General features: G+C 43.6%; 1 protein-coding gene across 13 annotated transcripts in view; it reads right to left on the reverse strand.

Annotated features, from left to right (window-relative positions):
- Window positions 1-16684, reverse strand: part of RALGPS1 (Ral GEF with PH domain and SH3 binding motif 1) — a 208806-nt gene that overhangs the window by 124223 nt on the left and 67899 nt on the right. For all 13 annotated transcript variants that reach the window (XM_060270380.1, XM_035113375.2, XM_035113382.2 and 10 more), the window contains one exon: window positions 6029-6155. In XM_060270380.1, the coding sequence (XP_060126363.1) occupies window positions 6029-6155 (127 nt within the window). The remainder of the gene's footprint in view (window positions 1-6028; window positions 6156-16684) is intronic.

A 16684-nucleotide genomic window follows, 5' to 3' on the forward strand; every position in this document is an offset into this window, starting at 1 on the left:
GTGAGACGCTGTAAAATTAAAGAAAAGAAGAAGCTGTCTGGGAGGTGGTTGCAGCTCCATTATATTATTGGTGAAAAGGATGGGGACCAGGTGTGTTGCAGGTATCAGTATGACATTATAGACCGTTATGTACTAAGCTTCGATCCTAGAACAATAGGCAGGCAGGATCATAGAATGCAACAACTGATTGGCCTTCAGGAGAAGACCAATCAGGCTCCAGGAGGGAAGCAGAATCAGCCAATCAGATGTGACTCATTGTGTAAATAATGTATATAAAAGCCCGAGGTTTGGGTGGAAATTCAATCACTGTTTTAAAAGCTGCAATAAAGAGCATGAAATCACTGCAGGACGCCAAGTATATTTCACTGGCAACAAAGGTGGAATCCTGCTGAGCTGTCCATCGCGCACCGCACACAGCCACTACAGACAACACAGCATCGCACCGCGCATTCAGGCTACAGCTCCAGGAACCAAGGACCCAGAATGGCAACAGACAACAGCTTCATGCCATTCAGCCCAGTCTCAGGAGACTGGGAAGGATACGTCACCCGCTTCCAGTTCCTCCTGAAGGTAAAGGACGTCACCAACGCAGCCAAGAAGAGGGCAACTTTCTTCAGCGTCTGTGGAGAAGAAATGTTCGAGATTGCCCAAACCCTCCTCGCTCCCGCAAATATCGCAACCGTTCCCTATGACACGATAATGGAACAGCTGAAGGGGACTTCTCTCCACAACCCTCAGTGGTAGCGTGTCGCAACACCTTCTATGCAAAGCGGCAGGCCCCCAGAGAAACCATAACCGGGCATGTGACCTCCCTACGCCAGGTCGCGCTAGAGGAGGCTCTAGCAACTGAAGCTGCCAAGAGGTAGGTCAGCACAAGGATTCCAGTCAAACGCGTCGTCCCAACCAAGGGTCCACCATGAGGACCTCACCAACGACTCAGAATCCGACCGGGAGGGCATAGCTGCCAAGTTTTCCCTTTTCTCGCGAGGAAGCCTATTCAGCATAAGGGAAAATCCCTTTAAAAAGGGATAACTTGGCAGCTATGCGGGAGGGTGTGCACTGAGTGCAGCAGCACACACAAGCCACACACCCACCACGACAATTTCATCCAGAAGAGGGGAACTGTGCAAGCTGGAGGGCCACGAGCGGACGATTTGCTGTTTACACAATGCAGAATGCAGACAATGCAGAAAACTGGGACACATCACCCGGGTGTGCCGTGCCTGCCCGCCCGCCGCCTCACATCAGATGGCCGACCCAAGAATCCCAAAGAGTCCCACGGTCCGACACACCAAGGCAACTCGACGGAGATCACAGACTGTCAGGTATACCAGTTGCCTCATTTTAATGCGGGAAAAATTTACATCAAGGTACTGATAGAGGGAGCCCTGTGCCCCATGGAGCTTGATACAGGCTCAACTCAGCCCATAATCTCAGCACAGACATTAAGGAAATTGTGTCCCAGCGGCAGCCCCAAGCTTGGCCAGCCCCATTCACCCTCTGGGACTTCCAAAAACGCAAGGTCCCCACAATGGGGGTGGGAACCTTCAATGTACAATATCAAGGATGGAAGCGGTGATTAGACTTGATCATGGTCAAGGGACCCTACATTAGCTTACTGGGGTTGGTGTGGTTTCGGCCACTGGGGCTAGCCCAGTGGGGCTTCACCGGGGTGAACCGCACCAGCTCCCACGTGGGCGTGGACGCCATCCACAAAGGGTTTCTGGAGGTTTTCAACAGGGCACTGAGAAGATATACTGCCCCCCCATTGGCCTACAACTAGACCCCGCCATACGACCCATCAGGTTCAAGGGCCGCTGAGTCCCGTTTGCCCTTAAACCCTGCATTGACGAGGAATTAGACCGGCTCATGGAGCAAGGAGTGCTTGAGCCGGTGCCTAACATCCCCTGGGAAACACGAATCGTCACACCTGTCAAGTCCAACGGCTCAGTCTGCATCTGTGCAGACTACAAATGTACCATAAACAAAGCCCTTACAGCTCATGTGTACCCGGTGGCAGACACAGACACAGGAAGTTATGGGTTTCATTCACCATGAGGAGCAGATCAGGTAAGAGTAGCAGAGGTTCATGCTGAAGGAGTTCTGCCCTGCCAAAAGAAGAATCAGTAATGATGAACTGTACTGAAATACACAAACGTGGAATAATTAGAATGGGCAGGTTATGTGGGGAAATCTTGGAGAGCCCAAGAATTCTTTCCAAGAAAAAAAAGGCTGCTGAGGGACACCCAAAAGCTTTGCCAAACACTCCCACACTCCACCCCTCAAAAAGAAATATGAGGTATCCTGAAGTGTGTGATCAGAAGCACAATTATGAATAACTACAATTATTTCACATCACTGTTGCCTAGGAAGGATATGAGTTAAGAGGCTTTGCCAAAGATACAGCAGTGTACAATAACATATCACCTTTTTACAAATTCAGAAGATCCCAAACAACAGAAACAAAAGAAGCTCTGTCTCCTTCATCCAGGCAGATAGAGCAATGTATATCTACAAGTAACATATGCCAATATGAAAGAAGAGCCTTTTAAATTTGAATCTGGGCGAACCCCTTGGAAGCTTTCTATATCTGCAGGAAAACACTGCCAATTTTTTATTTTTTGCTCAGTCAAGAAATTCCTGTTTTTAGAATAAAAAGTGGACTTGAACATATGGGTAATGTATGCAATATATCTTTATATGCATATACATATGCTTTCTAAAAGTTAAAAAAGCCAGTATTTAAATTTGAATTTAATATGGCTTGCAATGAAATCAATTACAAAAGCCCACTATCATCCTTAGTAACAACAGAAGGATAATACAGTATGCAAAACTCTTGCATATGAGGGGGCAGCAACAAAATATTAACCAAACAGGAATTTTAACTGGCAGAATTACCTTTTCCCACATTTTATAATCCCAGTATCTAAAATTCATATGCTGTACATATGTATGAAGTCAAGGTTATCCATGTATTATGATGGTAAGTATGAGCCAACTCTTACATTCATCTCTCATCTATCTTAATTGTATATAATAACCTAGAAATGACCCATGATAAGGGCAAACAAGATAGTATCCACTGGCAATATATAATTGAGGTGGCTGGCCAAAAAAATGAAAACTTATGGGTCTTGTAAAAGTTTCTGGAATCTTTATAAGAAAGTTCTCAAAAGCTGCTGTTTCCTCAAACCACAAAATTGTGCTGCGTTCAACTAAAAATGAACCTCATAACCCTGAATATGAATCTAGTGTTTCCCCTCCCTTCCTCTCTCCTTTCAGCTATAAAAATTACAGGCAGAGAATACCCTAGAAATATGCACAGTTCCTTTGATGTTAATACTACTTCATTAATTCCAGCCCTGTTATTTTTCCATCGCATGCCACCCCAGCTCCAACAACTACCCAGTTGCACTTCACTCTCTTGGCAGGCCTTTATAAGATGTGTGTTTTCAAATGTTGAATGAGACGATGCAAAAAGCAAGGTTGTTACACAGCATTAAAAACCGCATTTTAAGGGTTGTGAAATATGCTTAGTTTTCTGCATACCACACACACCCATGTTTCTTGAGGTCATGACAGTTAATTGAGTTCATTGAAGCAGAGAAACAAAACAAAATGCACTACAGTATTTGCTTTATTGGTACTATGGCAAATACCCATAAGGATAAGAATGAGCTCACTAGATCCCGGATATATATTTTTAAATCAGAAACTAGTAGGTAATACTGTACTAACAAAGCAAAAAAGGAAAAACCAGGAAAAAACATGGAGACTAGGAATCATAAGCAAAAGGGTAACTGGGTACTTAAGCAAGAACTCAAACATAAACTGGAAATATATGTAACATTACATATAGCCAAGATATAGGGGTAGGAAAAGCACAGCAGAATATGGTTAAAGGAACAGGGCATTGGCAGGTCTTCTGAACCAAGTAACAGTGGAAAGAAAAATGCTTCTTGTCTGGGAGCACAGCCCTGTTTCCCACTATCCTTCCAATGTCCTTCTAAAGGAGTGGGTAGTATAGGATAGCCGTCATTCTTTATACACATTGCTCATAATTCCTTTTGACGCTTAACATACCCCTTTACCATGAAGACTGACTCATATGAAATTTAAAAACTTTGAGGTTACAAATTAAGCACAATGGTCCCTTGGTATCATCAATGGAGAAGGAGACTCTGAAAAGAAATATGCAAAACTGACAAATAAGCAATATGGGCACATGCTTCCTAGCAATCTCCTGCCCATGTACAGTCAACTATTTTCTGAGATAAAAGGAAGAGGGAGGGGGGGGAGCATCTTCCCTCTCACATATTTGATCCACACTCGTCACTGCACTCCAAGAATTCCTTGCAACATGACAAATTGCACAGAACACACTTGCAACTGTTCCCGGAAACAGTTCTCTTGAATGCCCTCCTAACAAAAAATCATGTATGGGTACACCCTTAACTCACCATTAGGAGACATAACTATATAACTTTGGGTTTTTTAAAAATACAGAGAGAGAAGTCATAAAGTAAACACAGAGAAACACACACACACACACACACACACACACACACACACACATATCATGGGGTTGAAGCCAAAGCATGCACAGAACAGCAGAAGCAAATGATCTTTTCCCTACATTCAAACAGTAGTATTTGATGAGGTATATGCAAACATGAGAGTCTATATTCTGTTTTTACACTGAGCTTCTTTAAACACTTAAGTGAGGTACATCTTTGCAAGGAAATATCTGCAACAACAGTTACTTCTTTTGATCAAATACACCAGTATCTCCCTCACACCCTGCCAGTATTTTTCTTTTTTTATTGTAGCATTCATTGGTAATCTTAGTGGCATCCTATGCACTCCTGAATAAATATATTCTTCCGTAACATCAAGACATTCATAAGGTTTGGTTCCAGGTTATTCTATAATTTGGATGCTGCATTAGTATGCATGTATCTTTTTCTGCTTTCTTTTTCTGTTCTCAAAGTAGCTTCCAAACAATTTAAAACAAAAGGAAAATGATAAATCAGTAAAAAAAAACATAGTAAGAACAGCAAAGCAGCAGCAAATAAAATAGAAAAGTTAAAAAGCAGAAGGCTTAAATAAAATACTTGGTTAGTTACAAAACAACTAAAAGCATATGAAGCTTGGCACCAAACAAGCCTCCCTGAGGAAGGTATTTCAGGGTCAATATATCATAACTGAAAGGAGCTCAGCCCAATTTGACAATGCCAGCCACCTCTTCTATTCTGGTGCCAATGAGAATAGAAGGGCCCAAGAAACAGGAAGGAGCACTCTGATGTGCTGTTTCCAGAAACTGGTGATGGAAATATTGGAGCAGTTCAGAATGTGCTTCCTGTTTACAGAGCACTCTGACAGGCTTTGGTGGGCAGGATTAGGCCCACAGATAACCAACCCTTGCTGTAGAACTACCTTAATCTGAGGGTACTACTAAAAGATAATAACTCTGAGAAGTGCATTAAGATATAAATTTATAAGAAACTGATCACAAAGGAAGAATATATTTTACCAATTCCAGTCTCTTTACATAAGAATATGTTTGTCATTTAAATCCCCTCCCCTCTATTATTCTGTGGAATCAAGAACAATCAGAGACAGTCGTACCCCAAACATATATATTCTTAAGAAAACTTGACAGATGAGCATAAAACTCTCCCTATTTAGGCCAAGCAGGAATTTTCCATCAGCCAGTGGCCTTGGAGAAGTTTCCAAGGCACCAATGTAGCAACATCATGAGAGAACCTCTGTGCTAGGATAATGGGTCCATTTTGTAGCGCCTCTTTCACATTCCCTACAGCTCAGACCACAGTGACTTTTTCCTCATCGCATAGCAGAAGTAATGGCCACATTACCACTTGTAAAATTTCTTCACAACACTGGTTAACTGAACCACACTGGTTTGATGTGGTTTGGATCTGACATGCCTGAGCTTACTTGTTAGTCAGAAACAGAAAAGGCATCTAATTGAAGACTGTATTTGACAGATAACAACTAGACTTACCTAGATAAGGAATACAGGGGACCATCTTTAAACATCTGATATATTCCCGCATCCTCTTATAATTATCTTCCTTAGACGTTAAGTAGTCTAGCTTCTCAAAGGTGGCCTTGTCTTTGCGATTCAAAAGCTAAAAAAAGGAAAGGTCAAGTAAAACTATTAACATTCTGCAAAATGAAATTTTAATTTCTTAGAACACAGGAAAGCAGTAAGTTTTAAATGGTCCACAGTATCCACCTTAACCCTGTATCTGAAAATGGATAAAGTAAACACTGTGAAGTATCTTCTCTTTTCACATTACAGTGGTGCCTCGCTAGACGAATTCAATTCGTTCCACGGATCTTTTCTTATAACGAAAAATTCGTTTAGAGAATCCCATAGGAATGCATTGGGCAAAAATTTTTTTTGCCCATAGGAATGCATTAATTGAATTTCAATGCATTCCTATGGGAAACCGTGATTCGCTAGACGAATTTTTCATAAAACGAATTCGTCTAGCGAGGCAACCTCCGCTAGAAAAAACCTTTCGTTAAGCGGAAATTTCATTAAGCAGGGCATTCGTTAAGCGAGGCGCCACTGTACTTTAAAAGGAAAAGGCTGTGTTTCATTCAATCCTGTGTTTCATACTACATATATCCTACAAGTACTCCCTGTCACTGTTTTTGGAACAAGACAACAAAGCAACTTGTTTTTTCTTACACCATTACATCTGCTCTGCTCTATTCCAAGTCACCTTCCCTTCGGTCATACTCTGGGCTCATCCACACTTCTGCTTGCCCGGGGCCTAGGAAGCATGGGTCCAAGCAGGCACGTGGTATGGGTTCTCAGTGCCTGGAGTGCATGTGCTAAGGGGCTGGGTGCGGAGGGTGGCTGCATCAGTCCAAGGTCTTACCGCCGTCTGCAGTTGTTTGAGTCAGCGGTGAGTGGAGGGAGAAAGGCTCAAAACTAGAGGAGGCTGCCAGAGCCTCTCACCTCTCTTCAATGGGGGCCACCTCCTCTCAGTCAGCCCAGTGTGGGGGAAAGGGGGGCAGGGCATGCAGGGGCGTCCCTTTGCCGGCCACAAAGTGAAGGAGGCACTGCCATTGCCCCAACCCTGAAGGCTTGGCCCACTAGCAGCTTGAAAAGTGAGGTAGACTGCCAAGGGAGCACCTTAATGTGCTCCCTCACACCCTTCAAAAATCTGATCCTGGGGCCAGGCCCCCATGGCCCTCCCCACACTATGCCCCTGGGTCTAAGCAGTTTTCCACTTGTCCCATCCTTTCTAGGCCTGAGTCCAAGTGGTTCTCTGTTTGCTGCCCCCCCCCCTGAAAGGTTGAAAGACTCCCCAGGAAAACACACTCTTTAAGCACTGAATTGGTGCAAACATCGACCCAATGAAAACCCAATTGACATTTGTTCCAATTCAGTGGTAAAGATAGAGTTTTCCTGGGGGAAAGCGGGGGCCAAGAGGAAGTCTGGATGAGCCCTAAGTCCTACTTTGCCTTGCTCTCTGCTGCCGCTTCTCTTCTGTCTGGATCATCAACTCAATGCTGCCTAATCTCAGTCACATCCTGATTCACAACTGGCAACTTATCCCAATGTCTGATACATTCATGCACTTCCCACCGAGATTGGGAAGCTGCCCTATACCAAGCCAGACTGCTTGTTCATCTAGCCTTGTTATTGTCTCCTCTCACTGACAGTGGTGTTTCTCATCACTTGTTACCTGTTATATATATATATATATATATATATATATATATATATATATATATACAAACAAACCCTGGAGAAACCAGGATTTGAACCCAATACCACCAAGCTACGGTACCACTTCTCACACCAGACCTAGCTACTCTGCTTTCCTGGGTGTATTTCATGCATTACTTTGACATATGGACATATATATTTCAGAAATTAAGAAATGTACACGCCTTGAAAACAGCTGCTGGTGACCTAGTGCATTACAAACCTGGCTAATCTAAGCTTCTCATTATGTGTGAAGCATCCCAAACTATTTAAACTATTTTGTTTTCAGTTCTGAAGTTGGCTACACATGTACTAAAAGCATGTGAAATATTCCATGTGCTCCCAGTTAAGCATGCACATAAATGGACAGTAGAATAACAAGCTTAGATATAACCAAGTTGGGAATAAATCAATCCCTGCTTGTGTTTAAACATTTCTGCCAAACTTCCATTAGCAACATGCTGAAGTTGCTGGAATTAAGCTGCCAGTTGAACAAGAACTTACTTGATATTTTAAAAATGGTTGGAATCTAATCAAGGGAATAATAGTGCTTTAGAAATAAACTGAATAATGGTATTCTCAAAGCAAGCAAGGTTTTGTCATTTCATAGCACACAGACACTTGGGATACCGCAAGTCATTTCCCTAGGTTTTTTTTTACATTGAACACAAATGGGTGTATCCAATGTCCTACTCAGAGTAGACCCATTAAAATTAATGCGCCTAAGTTAGTCATAGCCATCAATTTTCATGGGTCTTCTCTGAGTAGGACTAACATCGGATACAGCCCAAAGATTCTCCACAAAAATGCAAAATACTCTTCTTCACTTTATACATATACTTAATAAGACAAAATACAGAATATTTGATCTAATAGCAATAATACAGTATGTAAGTGTTTCTTCCCTCTAAAACCTGCATCCCAAAAGAACTTGAGTGAGTGCTATAGATGTGGCTAGCAACCACATACCGGTACATATGAAGGGCACTTGACATAAATCACAGAAGAAATGTCACAGCTTGCTCATTTTCCAGACAGTCGCACTGATGACAAATCTACACTACTAAGTTAAAGCAGTTATCACCTCTTTACATAGAATTCTGAGAACTGTGGTACTGCAAGAGGAAAGGCAGTTGGAATTTCATAACAAATAATTATCAATACTTCACTAAAATTCCCAGGTTCTTTTGAGTGAAGCCATAACAGTTAAAACCAATGCATGTTGTAACATACACATCCTGTGAGCGTATGCAAGAGCGTTTTTGCCACAGAACTCATTTGGTACCTACTTTGTAGAACTGCCAAGACATGCAGGCTGGTAAAACTATATTAGTGTGTCACTGCCCCCCCCCCCAAAAATATGTATGGCTTTACCAGCAGTGAAGTTCTTATGTGATGTGATGGGGAAATACAAATCTAGAGCCAAAATGTCTTAGGAGGAGGAAGGTAGCCTTGCTAAGTCGGTGAAGGAAATAAGCCAATCACAAGGTGCCTGGTTAAACATACATGGAAGTGTACTTCCCATATGTCTGAAGATTCCTAATAGGGAAAAACAGCTCTCCTGGAGTAATCTATTCTTACTAATTGGCTGGCTGTAGCAGTTGAAACTCATTGAATCTTTTTGCCACTATTTGAGGTTTATGTAGGAGATAGTGTCTAAGGAGGACACAAGAGAACATATTTTCTCTTTTGGCCACACTGAAGTATTCTGTTCTGTAGAATAAAATAATTTTCAGTGGCAAATCTTTTCAGCTGATAATTTATGTGTACTATGATGGGGATAATAGAGGTACACTGGGAAGTCCTCCTAAAAACCACAGGTTGACATGTTTTTGGACTATTTTGTACATCTTCAAATACACGATGTGAGAAAAGGAGGGAAGCCTGTGGTTTTGGCAGACTCGCTTACAAGTGGTAGCAATCAGCATATGTGTATGTATGTCTTACCACAGGTTGCTATAAACTAGAAGACACAGGAAATTATGGAAGGATAAAAACAAATCTTAACACGTGATAAAATGTTACAATTTGTGCCAAAATGCAAGAGGGAATCAGCTTATGCCAAAGAAATCCCCCTGGGAGGTCCCTCTAAAATTTAGCTGCTGTGCTGTTTTTTGCTTCTTCTCTCTTTTATCATTGTAGACTGACTCCTGGTGCATATTTCTTACTTTACCCTGGATCTTTAAGGATTATGTCCTCCTTCAGAATATAAACCACTATCACCCTTGCATACTTTACCAGGAGTGCCCAAACTTTTTTCAAAGAGGGCCAGATTTGATGAAGTGAAGCTGTTGAGCTTTTTTAAGAATTGGAATTGTTGAGCTTTTGGGGGGGATTTTACCCCAGGAAATAAACTGCCCCAGGGGCCGGATTAAGCCCCCAAAACAGACTTTGGACATAAGCTTTCTAACTGTTCATGGACAAAGCATCTGCATCAAAAACCTGAACTGATAGAGGGAATACAACAGTGGAGGCAAAAGAACTAAGACAGCAGGGGGATCAGGGAGGAGGAACTAAACTCTGCATGGATTTGAAATGACTGCCAAGGTTTGATGGCAGATTTCTAGTACCTAAAATCCGAGCAGTGTAATATTCTAATTTACTGCTTATGTCACTATGCACATTTTCCACAAGTATTCACGTCTACAAGCCAAAATACAATAAACAAACTCTATGGAAAAAGTTAAAACCTCTGTTGTGCAGAATTTGCTATTAACTCTTTATTCTTTATAATTAATACCATTATTCACTGAACTCCAGATGTTAAAGAATAGGGCTCCATCTTATTATAGTTGGACGCATATATCCTCTCAAAAAAATAACATGTCATAAGAATGGAATGTTTCCGATGATCAACTGTTAACTGGGACAAGCCTTTGCCGTGCTGTAAACTCCTTCCAAAAACTGCTATCAAACTGGTTTGGCTTCCCCTCCCAACACTTTGTCAAATTCATGGCTTGAATAATTCAGAAATGTTGGTTCTTAAGCCCAGTTTTCTTTATAGTTCGCGTGTTTAGGCATGTGAGCAGTATCAGGAATGACCTCCCTGTCAAGAGAGTTTCTTAGAAGAGCAACATATGAGTCCTGGGTCTCCTTTACCTAGTATCAACTAGATAGAAGGCAGCACCGCCTGGAGCCCCACACTATCCAGATATTTAGAGGGTTGGAGATGTGGAAGCTGCACATGCCATGACTGGCGAGGTTCTGCAAAAATTTCTCCTCCTTAGTGGATGGCCAGTAGGAAACTATATCAAGATGTCTGACAATATGAAACAGGGGGGTCACTTGTAAGGGCATCACTTATAGTGACAGCAAGAAAATCAAACCATGCAAATTACTTTCACAGGATCTGGTGGTGCAATACCAAATAATTACAGGCAGCTTCATCATTTTCCACCAAGCTCCCGGGGTCCAAGGCACAAGGTGAGCATGATGGTAGGTGGGAGAACTATGATATATTCCTGTTCTGGTTTCTTTTCCATGTGCTAAACTTTATTGCCAAAAGGGCACAGTAAGAGCTATGTTTCAGAGTTAGCAAAAGAAATAAGCAAACAACCATCCCATGAGGCAGTCCATCTCTGTCTCTTGCCTTTCTACCCTTAGGATTTAGTGGAGTTATGTTTTATTTTCATATCCTGACTTTTAGGGCAGGAAACTTTCAAGATTCTGTGCTACAAGATTGCTCACCTCCTTGCTCCACCCCCACCCCACCCACAGCTACATCTGCCCCATAATGCAGAAATCTGAGCAGCATGCCAGTACAATATACAGTAATGGCTTTCACCAAGGAGCAGCTCTCAGTGCTATAGCTGGACACATGTGTTTCTTACATTAGCACTAGAGCTCTAGCTCTCGATCCTTAGCAAACAGACAATTTTGCAGCCCATAGCTCATTTATACATATCTAAGTCATGCTGGCCACCATAGCTGCCAAGTTTCCCCTTTTCTCGCGAGGAAGCCTATTCAGCATAAGGGAAAACCCCTTTAAAAAAGGGATAACTTGGCAGCTATGCTGGCCACATGACTCGGAAAACCTGTCTGTGGACAAACGCTGGCTCCCTCAACTGTAAAGCGAGAGGAGCACTGCAACCCCAGAGTCGTTCGTGACTGGACTTAACTGTCAGGGGTCCCCTTTAGCTTTTACCATGCAAGTCAGAAACGTAAGATTTTCCTTTTAAATAATGGAGGTTGAGACAGTGACTAACACCACCGGGCTTAGAGCTCAGCTTGCTATGAATCTAAATGTAATTCTGATAATATCAGTTAATTCTTTGTGACTGTACACTCTGCAATTTGATTTGTGCTTTTGGAGCAGCAAAACCAGATCATGACTAGATCTAATCCAAGCATGAAACATCAGTTATACCTTCCCCTCTACAGTACATGATTCAGCAACAAAATGATAATCACCCATCTTTTCTCAGTGTTAATTTCTCTTGGTGCAGTGGATATGGACTGGGGAGCCTGCATTCAAATCCACTCCCAGCTATGAAGTTCATTCAACCACCTTAGACCAGTAACTATCTCATGATTATTGTGAGGATATAATGCAGTAAGCTGAACTCTTTAATATACAAACATAAATCTCCTCCCATTAATCTGGTTTCCCTTCCTTTCCATACAGACACCACACTAAAGACTATTCATGTGTTTCCTATGCCTAATGAACAAGCTACTGTTCTATCCATCTCTTAACAAAATGTATCAGTCCCCTTTCATAGAAATCTGGAGCATTTCTGAGAAGTGTACAGCCTTGATTTACTTATTTAAATGTGAACATCTATGGTATCTATGGTATTTGATTAGTGGTGTTTGACTTGACCAAACACCATCTGTCACTTCATGAACTACACTTTAGAATTTCTCTTCTCGTAAGAGTAGCTACATTTCCAGTGTCTCCTTATTCTCAAGCACACATAGCTGTTTCTTCTTTATAAGTCAGCTACCGGAGAAGAGGAAGCAAAGTCACCTAGTATTTGCTACAGAGTGGACTGGGACTGATCCAATGGTTGGAGGGGTACTCATGGAAGGACCACTCCATGGTGATATTCAGATAGCTGTGAATGATACCCTAGCAGGGAGGGGAATTGTTTTACCTGTAGTGGGCCCCAAGGGAGAGTGAAGACTGCAGTTCCATGTCAGAAGAGGATAATACAACTTCCTTGAATGGAGAGGTAATCGTACCAGTGTGGTGTAGTGGTTAAGAGCGGTAGACTTGTAATCTGGGGAACCGGGTTCGTGTCTCCGCTCCTCCACATGCAGCTGCTGGGTGACCTTGGGCTAGTCACACTTCTCTGAAGTCTCTCAGCCCCACCCACCTCACAGGGTGTTTGTTGTGGGGGAGGAAGGGAAAGGAGAATGTTAGCCGCTTTGAGACTCCTTCGGGTAGTGATAAAGCGGGATATCAAATCCAAACTCTTCTTCTTCTTCTTCTACCATGGGTTCTTCTTGCAGAAATGCTTCCAGTTTGTTAAGGTTTTCCCCCACTGGCTCAGAGGACAATTCCCTCTCTCATTCTGAAGTTCTGGCCTCATCCCTCAAATATGGGGCATAAGCCCAGGGTAATGGCATGGGTGACATTCCTGGCAATATGGCTCACACACCTTTTGAGGCCCTAGTCTTGCTGTCAAGTGTCAACTCTGGCTTTAAATAGCAATCTCCTGTGATTAGAACTTTAATTTTCTCGCTTTAATCGAAGAAAACTCAGTACTAACTTCATCAAAGTCTATTTTTGATGCTATTCATACTTAATGGACAAGATTGCTAGGTTAGTCTGGTTTCACACATACTTGATCTTAAGTAGTTTTTATATGAGTTTTAATTTATTGAAACTACGTTCACAAGATTCTACACTTCCTGGCATAGTGAGAAATATTCTCAGTGCTATTTTAATATTGGGTGGGCAGATGTCAGCCGAGCCAGCACCGCTGCTACCAGAGTGACTCCACCCCCACCAGAGCAAAGTGGGGCCATGCTGAGCTGCCTGTCCACCTACCCAGGGGGAAGTCTGTCCGACCAATGTGGTCCTTGGTTCATGCCCCCACAAAAATTGTCCACCCGAGGCCATGGCCCCCTTGACCCCCACCCCACCCCATGCCCCTGGCCATGCCCCCATGCCCCTGGCATACCTGGCGGTTCCCTCACTGCAAGAAGTGAGGTTACAGGGAACTAGGGAGAGGGCCTATCCCATCAGATGTCAAGGAAATAAACAACTATCTGACTTTTAGAAGACATCTGAAGGCAGCCCTGTTTAGGGAAGTTTTTAATGTTTGGTGTTTTATTGTGCTTTTAATATTCTGTTGTGAGCTGCCCAGAGTGGCTGGGGAAACCTAGACAGATGGGCAGGGTAATAATAATAATAATAATAATAATAATAATAATAATAATAATAATAATAATAATACCTAGGCTCTCTTGCACCCTTGGCAAGGTATATGGCACCCCCATCTCTTGCACCCTTGGGGCTTGCTCTTCGCGATTTTTGCAGCCCCCTACACCTGGGCTCTTGGCAGGGGCCCATCTCGCCAACCTCCTAGGTACTCCCCTACCATTGGTTTCTGTCAGATGAGATGCACAACATGGGAGCGCGATCACCCGCAGAAAGGAAGGAGGTGGCTCCCCCATCACATGATCTCCCACCTGCTACTCTCTTCCTATTATTGACAGGGGAAGCTGGATCTACTGGCATCATCATGTTCATCGGTTAAAAGGTTGCCAGCCGTGCGTACCTTTACCTCCCATTCCCTAACTCTCTGGTCTTTGGGTGCTCCAGAGAAGCCCCGAGGGGACGAATGACCTTCCTGCCGGGACCTTCCTTGTCACCTGGAGGCTTTGGCAAGCTGCTGCTGCCGCCGCATACCCTCTCTTCTCGCCCAAGGGTGCTGGCCTGCCCCTGCCCAAAGCCCCAGAGTCTGGCAAGGGTGGGGTCCAACGATGCCTCATTGTGGGAAAGGGGGGCGCCTGGCCAGCTTTGGGTCTGTGAATGGGGCGGGCTGGGCATGTGCTGTCCGATGGCAGCTGCCTTGGGCTCTGGTGGCCCCATCCTTAAAGCCAATGGCCCCCGCAAAGGAGACGAACTCAATGGCGGGACCCTCCTCCCGCAGGTTGTGGCCAAGCACTGCTTTTGCACACACACCCTTGTCTGCATCCCTGGCGGGGACGTTCCTCACCACCCCCTCACTATGGCCCTGCCGCAGCCCTCATACTGCCTTCCCAAAGCCAGCTAAATGAGGCACCAGGCTTTTAGAAAGAGGAGCTAGGTTCTGGCAGAGTCCTAGAGCCCTCCCACCTCCTTCCTGTCAGGGACTGGTGGCTGGGTACTGATAAGGGTGCATGGAGACAAGGGGGAGTTGGAGACTGACTTGGAAGAAGTGATTGGTGATCTGGGGGAGTCTGTAACAGCTGGGAGATGAAAGTCAAAGGCAGCAGAAGCTGCAGGATTGCAAAGTGAAGAACAGGTGCAGGAGGAGGGAGAGGTAGGATCAAGGGCTTCCACACCACCACCTTCGGCCCCCTTCTCTCCTGCTCCACTGTCTCCCAGGACCAGAAGAAAATTGAAGCAAGAGGAGCAGAAACAGTTTACAAGCAAGCAGAATTTGTGAGGAAGATACATAAGCTGAGGGACAGAGCCTCTCTGTTGCAGCGCCTTATTGGATGCACACCTAGGAGTAGTTGAGAGACACAGAACTGCTAGACTTGCCTTTTCTTAACTTGTAAGTGTACTTTTGACAATAAAAAGTTAATTCTTCACTCTGGACATTACTTGTCTGACAGTGCCGTGACACTTCCCAAAGCTAACCAGGCTTTGGGGTGGAGGGCTCTAGCGCCCTGCCACAGCCCTTATACCTCCTTCCCAAAGCCCAGCGCCTCCTTACCTGACTTTGAGAAGGCAGTGGAGGGCTGCATGGGGGGCAGGAGTTGTTAAGCATTGCCTAGGGCAGCCCAAAAAGGCCTTGAGGGTCACACACAGCCCTCAGGCCGTGTGTTGGACTGTCCTGCCTTAGAGGAAGGGAGGGATAGAAATCCCACATTCACCATCTGGAGAAAAAAGAAATTAACAGATAGTTGGGAAACAGGCAAATGGACCAGTGACCGGTGTAGCACTTAATGCAGTCTGCTTGCTTTCTGATATTTAAAATTCAAATCCACAAAATGTTTCCAATAAATAATTATTTTTAAAAAAATCTTTTTCTTAGAAAACAGGAAAGCCCTCAATATAATTGCATGTATATTGCCTTCCCTTCTGGTTCCTTCCTTCCTTTAAAAAAAGTTACACAACATAGGTTTGTAATGAAATTATTCATTTAAGGAATGTATTTACTTTGCTTGCTGAAATATTGAGCAAGCACTTGATTTCACTGTAACATCAGCTGTAAATATTGCCACTGTAGACTGAAGAGAATTGTGCAATGGCAGATCTGCATGACTAGGGTAGGTATTTGCCTTCGTGATTTATAGGAATCACATATATCGCCACAAGGGGTTACTTGAGATGACAAAGACTAGAGAGCTGCTAAACCTCAGTATGAATGAATCTGTCCAAAAGGAAGAGAACAGCCATCTGAAAGTGCCTGTACAAAGGGCCCATCTATACCAGAGGTTGATTCCCAACTTCTTAAAACTGCCAGATGCCACTCACCCAATTAAGTGTGGTGCCAAAACTTTGTTGACTCAGCAGCATAAACTACACAAAGCTCTACTCTCTCATTAGCAACTAGCTGCAAAAAGACCTGTTTTCTTTTTAAACTCTGCATTAACATTGGCCTCATGTGAAGGCTGACCACCACTGTTTTCTGACCACCACTGTTTCCAACACACCAGCAACACAATAAAAATGACAAGAGAGCGCCTCTCCAAAAATCAGGAAAGTTCAGGATGGAGCTGCCATTTCTGCTTCTCTCACTATTCTGTGTGTGGGGAAATCTTACATGG

Source organism: Zootoca vivipara, chromosome Z (genome assembly GCF_963506605.1).
Source record: "Zootoca vivipara chromosome Z, rZooViv1.1, whole genome shotgun sequence".
In the NCBI taxonomy this organism is placed as follows: domain Eukaryota; kingdom Metazoa; phylum Chordata; class Lepidosauria; order Squamata; family Lacertidae; genus Zootoca; species Zootoca vivipara.